This window comes from Gallinula chloropus (genome assembly GCF_964237585.1).
Source record: "Gallinula chloropus genome assembly, chromosome: 4".
In the NCBI taxonomy this organism is placed as follows: Eukaryota; Metazoa; Chordata; class Aves; order Gruiformes; family Rallidae; genus Gallinula; species Gallinula chloropus.
In genome coordinates, this window is record NC_140088.1 from 2,878,758 (window position 1) to 2,893,321 (window position 14,564).

Here is a 14,564-nt window from a genome sequence, read left to right on the forward strand (position 1 = left end):
CTGCATTTTGGCCTAAAGTCAACTAAGAGTTGACAGCTTTGGCTAGATTGTATGTCAACCTTTGTAACTGTAAACCTAAGAGACAGAGTGAAATTCAAATGATGAAAAACTACAAAGCAAGCATTAGGTCTGTTCAAATACTTGCAAATTAATCTTCCACATTCCTTATAATTCAACTGCTGTATCTATATAGATGGTATCTTGTGTGTGACTAGAGTCACCTCTCCTTGTTGTAAGGACTGTTGAAAACTTTTCTCCCTTAACTAATTATAAAATATCACAAGTAGCAAAACTAAGTTTGTTTTTGAATGAATTTGTAACTCTCTGCAGAACCAGGATTCACTTAGAGACCTCTGAAATAGCAGGTCCTATGTGCATCATGCCACACAGTTGGCATGCTTATTCTTCCAATGTAAAGAACCATTACTTTTTTTCCCCAACAGACAGAATATGCACCACCAGAGTAGTCAATTCATTGCTGAGATGAAACAACAAAGATTTATACAGCAACCATTTGTCATTAAACATTATTTTGTAGCTAGAGATACAATGAAAAACAACCAGGAAAAAAAGCACATACCTGTTGGGTAGTGTTCATTCACTGGCCAGCTATCAACCTGGAGCGTGGCATTGCCACCATTCCTGGTAAAGCGTACCACGTGGTATTTCCCATCATTTACAGGTGTGCTTTCCTCTTTAATAGAGATGTCCACTGTGCCAATATTGAAGACTACACCAATCTTGCCTTGCTCCTAAAATAAAAGAAATTAAAAAACCCATATTGCAAATTGCTGTCTATAAGGAGAATGTTCTTGGCCTATAAATCTCTAAAGGATAATTGAGCCGGTAGATGGCACTGAAGAATACACATAGGCATTGGTTTTAGTTTTGTCAGGATACACATCATGGGCTGAGCTTCAATACAAACACTGTCTTTTGTTTCCTTCTTTGCAGCATTCACCTGAACATAGCAACTCATTTGCTCCCTTAAAACATCACAGAAGACAGGTTAGAAATCAGACAATCAGACACAGGACATGTGTATGTATGGCAAGATCTCTACTGACTACTAGTAGTCACTTGTTCAACTGTTATCCGAAATCCAGCCACAGGCAGGTTGTATCCCAACAACTGTTTTGTTCTGTTATTCTGCTTGTGAAAAAAACAGCCCCCTCCACACAACAAATCAACATGGGATCCAGTGAGGAGATTGCAGTTACAAGATGGATGGAATTAGAAGGGAGCAAAAATGAATTAGCTGACTTTGACCACCTTAGCTGCTTGTAAACCAAATGGAAAACATTTCAGACTTTCAAAAGACAGGAGTCACCACAGTCTTTTACTTTTCTGCATTGCAGCCCAAGCAGTGCCTTACCAATAAAGCAGTCCACCAGCATGTTTTCCCAAAAGTTTCTAACAGTTGCCCCTGAAGCCTTGTTGTACCAGCTATACCACTTCCTCCTGCAGCTCCCCTCACGTAGGTCCAAGTAATGACCATATTCCATGAATTTAGGTTGTAAAATACACTCTTAGAGTATATTTGGATAAGATATCCATGTTTAATACTACTGATTGAAACACTGCCAGAAACTCCCATCACTGTACAATATACAATTATTAGGAATGCATCTTTAGGCCATCAGCAAGGGGAGGCACTGTATGCTGGTGTCAATGTTTACAAAGGCATATTAGGGGTACACACAGATTCAAATCTGGTGTAGACAGGCAGAACTAAACTGTATCATATAGGAAACCAGTACCTTTGCTAGCCACCCATACTGGCAATAGCTTTGTTGTCTGTCTCAGTAGAAAACTCAAGGAAGAAACAACAACAGAGAGTACATGGCCATCTCATACCCAAATATAGCCCCTTTGAAACAAAACTGCGGTACACTGAAGTGGCAAGGGACAATTTTGGTATTGCCTTACATATATGCTTGGTGGGCAGAACACTCCATCCTTCAAGGCTGCTACCCTGACTTCACAATCTTCACATTACCAAATCTCAGCAATAAGAAAGAAACTTCCCTTCTCATACTTGAGGGCCACCTCAGATCCCTCTTCTGGTATCAGCACATCTTTTCCTTACAACCTCCATGTCTTCCAGTTTTTCACCAAGGCCTTTTCTGACTCCTGCTTTACCTTACATTTCAAAGTTCACACATACCAAAATACTCATCATAAGTTCCTTTTCCCAAATTTTGCATATATTCAGCATCCTTTTTTGGACTGTTTTTCTCCAACACCATTCCTCCTAGTCCTCAGACTGCACAACTGTTATTAGGAAAGGCAAAAAACCAGTCCTGTAGCTGAAGATGTCATTAACAAATTTGACCAGTGCTTCAGCTACTTGAAGTTTAGCACTGTGACTATAACTCCTCATCCTAATGGTAAATTTTAGACTATGTTAAACGGATGCTGGATAGCAACACCATCACGTCCATTCACACTGCTATGCTTTGGATGCAAAATATCAATATTTTTTTTGCTCCTAGCAGATGCATGAACACAGATACCATTTGAAAACAATCAACCTTTCTTCTCTCATTCTACCTCCAAAAAAGGGAGTTTTCAGTGATCAGAGATTTGTTTCAGATCAAACCATTGCTGATAGGACTTTAACACTGCTTCGACATGAAGCGATCTCCCAACACTGTCCTTCACTGGTAACCACTTAATTATCTCCAGAGCAATTACCACAGAACAAATGATTTCATTTTTTTTTCTCACAGACTCAAATAACATCTACTGAGCAGGTCAGCTGCCTACTGACTCTATGTGGTTTTGCAAGGTGCTGCCTTGCAAGACAACCTCTCACACAACTTTTCAGTCGCCATCAATACATCAACCTTTTCATGCAAACTATGGTCAGTCTTGCTGAAGGAGTAGTGTAAGCAGGTAAGATGAAGAGCTGTGCCTTGTCTAAAGAAACACATCTCCACCACCACAGAAGATGAATGCATTAAGAGGTATTCAGCAGAGTGAAACCTGTGTACCTCCAAGCCCTGTGTAGCTCCAAGGCTTAACAAGGTAGAGATAAAAACAAGTGAGGAAAGGGATGGTGAGAAGTTGAACTAACCTCCCTTGCAGGAGGAGGAAATGTTTCTGATCTCTCCTTTGAGGGAAAGGAGATAGAACATTTTGCCAATCCACTTTCCCAGGCTTGAAGGGAAACTCCAGTGATAACCCACAGGTAAGAGGGCAAACTGAGAAAGAGGTAAGGTTATGGAAGCAGAGGACTGAAAATGACCAGTGGCCTTTAGTTTGCTGGAAAGCAGAGGGAAACTGATGTCCTCCCCACCCCAAGCTGATTGTCACCCCCTCCTACAGCCAAGGGAAGACACTCCCATTCACTCCCTGTGGCTCTTTAACATGGGTTCTGCAGCAGCACAGCCTCATGCCAGATTGTGATACTGTTATTTGGACTGAGTAGGAGCTTGTCATGAAAATGGTTCTTTTCCAATTACCAGGATAAAACACAACACAAAACAGTACTCTGAAAGCCTGGCTACTGAAGCCAAACTGCACACAAAGACTTCAAAATAAAATATCATGAATAAACTATATATCTCCAGGGCACCAGATACTATGAAAAAAACCCAACAATTAGTTTATGTATTCTGGGGTGGGGAGAGGGGAAGTAAAGCAAGTAAAGTAAAATACAAAGAAAACCCTACAGCAAAGAACACTGACCATGAACACAGGGGGCAAATCCAAGATTTATTTTCGAGATCCTTCAATTCCAGTTTCCTAGACTACAACACCTCATTAAAAGCAGCTTTTATCAAGACCTACCATCCTTCCAAATCTGAAAGACAAGCTTTACCATTAAACTTGAACACCTCACAATGGACATGACCTTTCATTCCTTTCCCCATCCATTCAGCTGGTAGATTTTCTTTCCACATTACCAAACACAGGTATTAACTAGACCAGCAAGGATGTGACAAAGAGCGATTTACCTTTGAGCCACTATCTGTAATGTTTATTTTGTAGTTAGAAAAAAGGAATCCTAACCACACAGCAAGGAAAAAGCTGAATACAAAGCCACAGAGGGCATGCAAGTTACATACCCCAAAATGGTTCAAGAGACTTTTAACAGCCAGCGTGCATTTTTCCCTCTCTCTGTCAGCATTCCCTGTGCTGCCCCAAATACTTTCTATGAAAACATGACCATTAATTAATGTTTTTGAAAGATCCAAGTGACATCAAGTGCTGGCACTATATCTTGGAAAAACAAGAACCTTTTTATTTATAAATAATGAAGTGAACTCAACATTCAATTTGTATTTTATTTCTCCCTGGCTTTTTTTCTTTTTTTTTTAAGGCTACTGTGCCAAAAAGGATTTTTAAAAGTTCCTCAAGAATTTATCTTATGCTGATTTGTCCCATAAAATTGCCGCCCTCAAAAGCCACATTACCATTTCCTCACTTAGAGTCCTTCTGGAGATAAACTTCTGCCATGATATCTCTAAGGGTTCAGGCTAATAATTGTGATCACATAATGGAATGGTTGTAGATATAACAGAACAAAAAAAAAACCCCAAGGTACTAAAATAATGTGCAAGGCCTCATTTTGACCTCTCTGTTCTGTACCATGTCCTTCCACGGGCTCCTGGCAAAAGTTTCTTGTTACTGCACTGTTAGCAGAGCAGTTTTTACATTATTAAATGAGGATGGGGATAATCTACTGCCTGGATCAGGAGATCTGCAATCTATAGCTTGCCCTTAAGCATTATTTGACACTCGGCAACTTTCACTTTTACCTTTCTGTGAAATGGATTCTTCATCTGTGACAGAAAGGTGATAGTCACCCAGCTTTTCAAGGTCTACAAGCCTGGTAAATCCAGATATATTTTACTTCAACATTGTTGATATCCTGACAATCCCAATCCTTTCAACCCTGAGAGTGACTGCAACCCAAGAGATGGAGGTTTTATGGCTTTCTCAGCTTCCACTTTCAACTCCTCCAAAACCCATGCCTTGCTTCTGCTCCTCTGAAGGAATCTCAGGAACATTTCTGGGGTCTGACATTTTTGCAGGTATGTTGGTTTTCATCTGTTTCCCTCCAGCCAAGGAGACTTAGAGCCTGTCTGTAGGCAAATTGTCAGGCCTTTGTTTACTCTGTGCTGTGCCTTTAAATTGTGAAGGTATTTGTCTTTATGTAGCAGAGCAGGTGCAAAGAAAGTCAAATGGGGAGAGCAGTGATTTTGTAATGTGAACAGTTGGAGTGTGTTAGAGAGGTCACATGCCACATGCACTGTGTGCTCTGAAAAGAGTTTTACCTTTGAGTCTTTTTCTGCCTATAAAATTCAGATCATCCAGACTGAAAATACATAGCTGTTCTCTGTGTGCAGAGAGCATTTAATTTAAAAAAACACCACCACCAAGACACAGAACCCCAGGCAACAGGACAAATCCTACTTTCAGCTGCATCAATATGAATCAATAGCAATTCTGTTGAAGAAACTTGATGCCCACTGATGTAAGTGGAAGCAGAGTTCATCCTAATATCTTTATGTTGTTGTGTTTCTTTTTTTGAAACCAAATGTGAAGGAAAAAAATATAAAATGTAACTGGAATCTGATTAGAATCCTAGGATAACTGTGTTTTCTCACACTCATTTTACTTCCACATTTTTTAATAGTCACTACTCTGCAGACTGCCTCCTCCTCCCACCCTGGCTGGTTCCAGGATGACTAGACATCAGCCCAAACCTGGCAGACAATGTTCCTACTTATTGCTTCCTGAAGACCACTGCTCTCATTTGAAAGTGATACAAGCTCTTTCAGTAACACAACAAGCCATTTCACGCTGTAGGAAGGTTTTTTTTAGCTCTTCTCCCCCTCCCTGCCCCCCCAAGAGACACATGCATACACTTCAACTCTACTACCCTCCAAATTTGAGAAAATTGCTTTATTTTCTTATACCCCAAGTGCTGCTCTTCCTGGGATGGGTTCCTTCTACTTTAGTTCCTCAGACTTACAGTCTTTGTTTTTGAAAAGTGATTGAACTTTTAGTTTTCTCTCTTTGGAATTTTTACCACTTAAATAATCAAGTCTTTGTTTGCTTGATCTCCTTTGTTGTTTTGTTTGCCCTTCTGGTTGGTTTTTATTTTTGCTTTGCCTCAAACTTGAAGCTGGATGTTAGTCCAGCTGTCAGATCACTCACCTTTGGTTCAGGGAACTTTGCACAGCAGTGCTAAATGGTACCCAGGAGAACTGAATGTATAGATGTACATTACACAGAGGACATCCACTAATTACTACAATATCAAATCACCTCCTGCTAACTGTAAACAGAACCTCAGAAAGTCCTTTACTGATTAGAAAGGTAGTTAAAAACAGCACTACGCTTGGAGGACACTTTTGAGCTGCAACTAGAACTGAATGCATGGCTGGACAGGCCTTTCTAGGATATGTGTATCAATGGATTTAAAAAGAGGAAATATTGGAAGCTGCATTCAGCACGGAGCATAAGGCAGTTTCTTCTACTCCACTCTGTCTCCTCATATTTAATGCCATTTTTAATACCACTGGGAAGTAAGTCTGAAATTAGAATTCAATATATACAGAAAAAAACCCCTCCAGAGTTGGGTAAAGGGAGAGCTTACTGGATGAAGCTTTCTCTTATCTACATAACGATGGCAGGGAAAGCACACTTGAGAACCAGTGCAGCCACCCTGGCAAATATAATAATCAATGAAACCAGCAAATGTTGTTAAAGGAATGACAGGCACTGAAGCCTGTTTGGCTGGGATGCTTTTAGTCAGGGTCCCAACACTTTACAGCTATCTTGAAACAAGAAAAAAAAGTGTTGTTAAGGTGAAAGGAAGTACCCAGGCCAGATAATTTTGGCTGATCTTTTCAAGCTATTACAAGGAAGAGTAGATTGTTTCTTGATATATACTGCTTGTTACTGCTTCTTTAAGGTGCTGAACCAGATCTACTAAATGCCAGTTACAAACCTATTTATCAGAGAGAACGATACACACAGAGGACAAAATAAATAGAAATTATTACCCTTCAGGGCCATGTTTTTTAAAAGCAGCAATTCTCACAGATACATAATTTATAAGGCTAAAAAGGACAATTGTTATAATCTAGTCTGCTCTAAACTTTTATATGAGGCCATATATCTTGTCTGAATTGATTATTTGTTGAACTAGAGGATATATTTTAGAACAACACTTAGTTGTGATTCGAACATTTACAGCCAAAGAAAGAAGTCTCAGAGTCATTGCTGTTGTGCCTTTGATGAGATTGGCCCAGTGCTGAACATGGTCAAAAAGGCAAGTGGAATGTCAAGAATTACAATGAGGTGGAACAGTGTACAAAAGGAAAATCTCTGTTAGAATTGTTGAACACAGTACACAGATCTGTACAGGCTGTCTCAAAAAGAGGGGAGAGAAAAGGTTCAATAAAGTACCACACTTGAAACTGTCTTTATAAAACCCTAAAAATTAGAGATGATTCAGCACTTTTTTTTTTAACAGCTCAAAGAACTACAAAAATGTAATAAAATCATTTGGTAATAAAGTTTATGCAAAGAAAGTACCTTTTGAGACAGCACATGACTGAATTGGGGAACTCACTGTCACAGGATGTTTCTGATGCCTAAGATACATTGAAAAGTAGACAAATTCATGAAAGTCAATCAAGAGCCATTGAATGTGAGAATGTGAATGTAACGTCCTGCTCAGCACTTCCTTAAAAGCAGATCACTACCGTCTCTTTTAACTTTTACTTCCTATATGGAAAAACCATCTAGCTCCATATTTCTCTAAGTGACTTGTAAGCCTGTGATCAAGTCAAAATTTTCTTGAAGATTCTCACTGATTCCTATTCATTTTATCAAGTGGTGAAACACTGAAACTGGCAAAGATTAATGAGAATCATCTTTTTTTTTCATTGAAGGCTTAGAAAGGGTAGTTTAGACAAACATCTGTCAGGGCCAGACTGCTGGATTTAGTCCTGCCTCAGAGCAAGAAAATGCTAGAGCAGATGACTGCGACTGCTTCCCCAACTTTTCAGAGCATAAGAGAAATACCACTCAGTTCTCAGAGTTTCTCACTTGAAGCAGATTTTTCAGCCTGTCATTTAGTGTTCCCTGTGACCTCCTAAACCCCCTTGGTTTATTAATACTTTTCTTCAAATGCAGGCACCAGAAATTTTGAACATTAGTTTACAGAAAACACACAACCACGTTGGGTTTTGTATTCAAAGAGCACACTGGATCTTTCAGCCACAGTCCTGCCATGGGGGCTCACATTTGTGGCTTATTCACCATGACTGACACTCTCAGCCAGGACTGCTCTCTGGGAACATCCCTGGTATTTAAAGCTGACCTCTACTCTTTCTTTTGAGACACATGACGTTATTCAGTGGAAGCAAAACATCTACCAATCTCCTTGTGCAGAGCTTACCAAGTTTTCCAAACTGCCCTTTAGGGGGTGGTGGTGGGGGGTGTTTATCATTTGACTTGTTGATGTGGGGCACAGACTATTAAATAATACTTTTTAATGTCCTGTACCACAAGAAATTGTAGCACAGCAATGTGGTGATATTAAAGTATTCCTGTTCTTGACTTGTTTTTTACCAAAACCCCTTGCAGTATCATGGAAATACAGAGTTACTAGGGGGATGAAAACCTGCATTTCTCTTGTATTAAAATTACTTTATCTCCTTCTCTCCCTTTGTCTTGCCCTCTTTCAATCTATTGTCTAATAGAAGCTTCCTTTACAAACAAAACTATACTGAAGACAGCAAAGAAAAATGGACAAGAAGCTCAATGCTGTGACAAGTCTACCAGGGTCAGGAGTGATTAATGAAGTACTACATCCCACATGAGAGATTTCAGCCAAAAAGCATGTATGAGATACAGAAGCTGCTTGGTTTTTCCAGCTCAGATACATAAAGCTTTTATCAGGTGTAGGGTATGACTGGAGGTTTTTAGGTAACATTAATACGTAATATCAACAGAATTACACTTAGGAATTAATTTGGCACCAGAAGCTTCCATATTTCATGTAAGGTGATACATCACTATAGTTTGAGAGCCTTCAGATTTTAATTTGGTCACAGAGGTAATTGAGCCTAGTTAGAGCACATGGTTGAAAGGCAGAAAATATTTACTTTGACTTTTACTGCTGCTCTCTTGTACCTTGAACAAGCCACTCCTGTTTCTCTCCCCACATTTTGTCTTATGCCACAAAGCCACAGGCTTATCAAACAGTATGTTTGTCTATTATCTACCACAGTGGAACCTCCAGACGTTGTTGCAGTCCAAATAATTAATATCAAGCAGAGCATTCTGATCCACAGTATCGTCATTACCATGCCCAGGCTTGCACTAAGCTCACCCTAAACCCATTTCCTCAAAACAGGAGGAACACTGTGGCACATCTAGTTGCTCTTACTTAAATCTTGTACCCGCTGAGCAAAGCCTAGCAATCAGTGATACTCAGCAGCCTGAAAAGGCAGGCTTGCTTCTGTGCTATTAAGTGCCTAGGACTGTGTGCCCAATTAAATCTCTTTTTCCCATGACCTAAGAAAGCACCAGCACACTGCCAGTCAATTACCAGGCAGTTAAATGCTACAAGAAATACATGCAGGTGTGTTTAGGCCACACAATTTGTGGAAAACAATTGTTGTTTCCCAGCTGGTGATGCTTCAGCCATGAGGCTGTTAATCTCTTTCATGTAGGGATATCATAATGCAAGTAAAGAAACAGAAATTAGCAGCATGCTGAAAAGGGGCATTTCCTAGGGAAACAGAATGCAAAAGGAATTAAGAAAGCGATACTTGTCCGTTGGTTCACTAGCAAATACATTATTCATGTGGCTAATTCGTTCTCCCAGCTTACAACACACAACAGGAAAAGCTGCCCTATCCGATGGTGTGAACTCCAACTATAATTAGGATTAAGCATTCTGATTTCGACAATATTAACAGTATATCCTGGAAAGTTTATCTTTTAGATTAAGTTTATCTTACAGAAATGATTCTGGACTAGGGCTGGAATGGGATCTGTTCTGGATGTTGAGATCAGCTTCTGTTTTGCTGCAGGACTGAGCCAATGCTGCATTTTCAACTCAGCATCCCCTGTATTCCCCGCTCCTCCTGTATGACAGCAGCTGATTAAAAGCAGGCCTTTACATTTCTGTTTCTAAGTGCTCCCATCTAAGTCATTCCTCAGACAAAGATGTGACCAACTGCTAGAATGTCACATCCTCTCAATAAAGAAATTACTGCAGTAGCAAGTCAGGCTTTAGCAGGGCACAAGAACAAGCAACTTTCTCAAAAGCAGAGAGATCTTCCAGGAGAAAATATTTCCATCCATCTCACAATGTCTCCCTTGGAGTTTTGATCCACTGGGTAACATTGCCAGCAGTTTAGGCTGGCAGAAGCTAAAGTGGCAGTTAGACAAAATGCAGCACTGAAGATCTGATACTTACAGGCAGCGTGGAATAAACTACGTACACTAACTACTAGGCTTCCTTATCAAGAGCATAGGTACAATTGTGAGGTGTCTGTGGGCTAAAGGCACAGCATATATCACTCTGTAATAGCAATCAAGGCTGGCTGTCTCAACCCATAACCCACAGAAAAGTGAGCACTTGTCAAGAAGACAGCATTAAAAAAGGACACTGCTGACAGGACTGGTGATTGCAACTATCCACTTGCCACCATCCAATTAACCCAAGCACAGCAGATACAGAAGTGCAATTGCAGAAGATGCTTTGGATAAAATTAATCCATTTACACTTGGCTTTGCCAAGAGTATATTTGGTTGTAAACTCTCATCTACCCTTAATCATAAACAGGATCATAGGATTTCAGAATGTTCCAAAAACACAGGCTCAAAGGTATTATATCCTAAGCACTATATGGGACTATATTTTCCTTTTTCAATGTGTTTTTTTATGGAATTCTAATAGAAATGAATGCGTCCAGGAGCTGTGTTCTATGTTCCTTTTCAAATCTACAAAACAGATTTCATGACCTGTCTATAACATCAGCAGAATATTGTAAACAACATAGTTAGTCTTCTTTACCAGACAAGCAAGGGGTTTGAGCTAAGGTTCAACAGGCCTCTCCAATCAGACAAGATAATGAGGAAAATGAGAGTATCTGTAAACACAGAGCCTGTATTCAATAACAGGTTATTTCTAGCTTTTCAAAGCTTGCTGGTTTTTATACAGCAGAATTTTTTAAAGCAAGTGTGGCTTTGGAGATGTGGCTGGACACCAGCAGAAGCCTTTTCCAAACCTGAATCAAAGGGGTTTCCTATAGTTTTGAACAGAAGTAAAAAATACAGATTAAAATATACATGAATTTGAACACTGTAGTATAGGAAACTTGGATTTCCAATAAAAATACACCAATTACCCCAACTAATTCTCTGCAGGTTTTAATACCTTCCTATGACATAACACTACTCAACAAGCAAAAGTGGAATATTAGACAGTGATGGAAAAGAGAAGCACATATTGCTTTTGAACAGAGAGCTCACAAAGGAGGCTATCAGCACCGTTTCTGTGTAGGAAAGCAGAGACAAAGAGAAATGACTTGTCAAAATTGTGCAGCAATCAGGAGAAGTTACAGGAACAGACCAAACTGTTAGAAAATCCTTTAATTCACCTTGATTTTGCTGCCAAAAAACCCTTTTTAAACATTCATGTTTTACAGATGTGTAGGATACACCAGCCACTAAATAAATCCACATAGACTCCTCCCATTTTCTTTGACAGCCTTTTTATCTATCTCAACACATGTTTTTCCATGATCCACTGTTGGGGGACTTCTGGTTTAGGATCCTAGGGTACCCATTTCTAGGCCCTTCAACCTGAGTGCCTCTACCCCAGAGTGGCATTTGGCCTCTCCAATACCAAAGGCATTTTTTCCCATTCATCTTCACCAAAAGTCTGCATCTAAACCTTGAGGGAAACAGAACCTTCCAGTGAGGCTGGATTTCCCTACAGAGAAAAGACGAGGGTTTTACCAAACCAAGATGGGCTGCTGGGAAAAAGTTACTACTTCTGGCTACTTCTGGATTTGTTTTATGTTGTGGAATTTGCTCACTGTAAAGCTGCTTGGCAAGGAGGTATCAGTCAGAGACCTTTGCCAAGTTTGTACTATGTTTGTTAGATCAGAACTCCTGCTGTCAAATCAAAACTTCATTATTGGGAATGTCCTACACAAAGCTGAAGTACTTCCAGGACTACTTTACTCTTTTGCCTTTTTGCATAGGAGGTGTGGGAAAGAGTAGAGAGTAAGGAAAAGATTAATGTCACAATTTCAGTTTCTGTACCTCTTCCTGGTATCTTCTCCTCAGGTACCTTTTAGGAAAAAACATTATGAGATGCATTAGGACAATATAGATCAAAGGAAACTGCCTTCTTAGGACTCTAATCTTTCTTAGGATTCTAATCCTATAGCAATCCCAGCTGCCCCTAGATGATGAAGGTCCTCTAGATGATGAAGATCCTCTAGAATGTCTAACACCTTGAAATCAAATGGGAGAGAAACAAGAAAATGAAGTAGGAGGATTCACTCCTTGACTGAGCTTCCCTCTCTGTATGGCCACTCAATTCACCTCAGCTTCTGTGGGAAGAAGCTGTGTTTCATCAGGCCTTCAGGAACATCTTCACAGACAATTCTTGGTTTGTAAATTGCTGCAGATACCATTAGGAGCACTGGAATAAAGGCAGCCCAGGGCATGGGAGGTAAAACCAGTACAGACATGGACTTAAGATGTCTATTCCTTAATCAGGGCAGAGGTTTTGTGAGTAAACTGAAATAGCCAATGGAATTTAGAGCTACAGAACTGGTGTGATTTAGATTATACTGTTTGTGCTTACATACTGGAAGGAAAATTTTTCTTGCCTTTATCCAGCACTCTGTGATTTGGCAACACTCTAAATATTACCCAAGTACAAGAACAGAGTTACTCTCATTCATTATTTTGTCAGCATGCTGTTGAAATTAATAGGTCAAACCCTGACATTTGTATTCAGGAGAAAGCCCTACAGAGGACCCAGATCTGAAAAAAGGATTTAGAGCTTGATACTGTATGTTCAGCACAAAATATCATAGCCTTTAGAAATCAAATTTTGAAAACCTGCCATTTCATTTAGGGAAATAAGAGTAAGATGTGCCTTATCTCATCTCTTTGCTATGATATGACTGCAGCCCCAGCTCCCCAGCCTGCCTCTTTCCAACACAATCTACCCCCCTGACCAGCTGATTGGGAGAGTCAATTAAATTGTAACAGGTTGATTGTGTGAAATGCAAACTGAAGGAGAGATAACAGTGATGGATGTCTGTGGCCAGCTATTACAGTTGTTGTCTGTGGCTGTTCTTCATGCAGATGGAGGACCGTATTGGTGGCACATGGCATGGGAGTTTGGGCTTGGAAGGCAGATACAGAAGACTACTCATAAGAGGAATTAAAACCAAAGCAGTGTGGTAGCTAGCAAGCCAGTCTGACAGACTGAACTGTTGACCACTTTCCTGATTTCTGAACCTCTGTAGCTTACCCAGATCTCTAGGATCCCCACCTCCATATCTACTGCTCACCTTTCACCTCTACCTGCAAAGAGGGGGCCCAGAAGCCTTACGTGGAAAGGTGCTAAAGCCATTCCAGTACATGCACCCAGGCAGTGGTCAGTCAGTGATGCTGGCTGAAAGTCTCATCAAGCACTATGAATTCTGCTTGTTCATTTAAAGCCTTCCAACAGCCTGGATAATGAAGTGCTTTAGAAACAGTCATCTGGGCAGTTGGGTTGGTGGGATACACAGAAACATGAAGTGATGGAGATCAGCAGCTGTCCCTAGAACAAGACTCCCACTACAGGTTCCATGCTAGGGTACCTAGGAAATGGCATCCCAGGTCTTACAGAACTACAGGACAGTCTGTGCATCCAGGTCACCCAGCCACTGATGTCTCTGAAGCCATGGTCTTAATCTCTCACACTAGCTGTAACCTAGATTCCTGTGGAGTTAAAGTTTACTGTGTTTTCTTTTTCTCCTGAACAGTTTTAAGACTAATCCTGAATAACCTTTTCTCTCACATGGTTCTCCTTCTTGTCATAACACATTTTGGACTTGTTTCTCCTCCCTGTAGATTCCCTGTTTCGTTCCTCTTTGCATCTTTAACTCTTGCCACTTAAGAAGACCCAAACTGCACTCAAACCACAAGGGGCTTCTCTGGAGTCTGGTAAAATCTCATAATGATTTCACCAGATCTTTTGCAATATATTATCTGAATGTTTTAATCAGAAGTTGAGAAGCTGGTTTTAGTTGACCTTCCTGATAAGTAAACATTGAATAATTAAAAATTACTTGCTTTCTCAGCCATACCAATGGGCCTGCCTATGTTGATGCACGAGAGTGTAAAGAGTCAGTAGTCACAGCCTTTCAATGTCTCTGCTATACCATTGCTACAGACAGACTATGGCCATCAAGAACTTTCTAAAGGACAACTACCACCCAGCTCAACAGAAACTCAACCACTGTCAAGTTAATAAATACATCAAAAATCACATAATGGTGGAAACACAG

General features: G+C 40.2%; 1 protein-coding gene across 6 annotated transcripts in view; it reads right to left on the reverse strand.

The window, feature by feature from the left end:
- Positions 1-14,564, reverse strand: part of NRXN3 (neurexin 3) — a gene marked incomplete at its 5' end in the record, with an annotated part of 932,122 nt that overhangs the window by 129,089 nt on the left and 788,469 nt on the right. For all 6 annotated transcript variants that reach the window (XM_084263764.1, XM_084263765.1, XM_084263766.1 and 3 more), the window contains one exon: positions 581-752. In XM_084263764.1, coding sequence (XP_084119890.1) covers positions 581-752 — 172 coding nt within the window. The remainder of the gene's footprint in view (positions 1-580; positions 753-14,564) is intronic.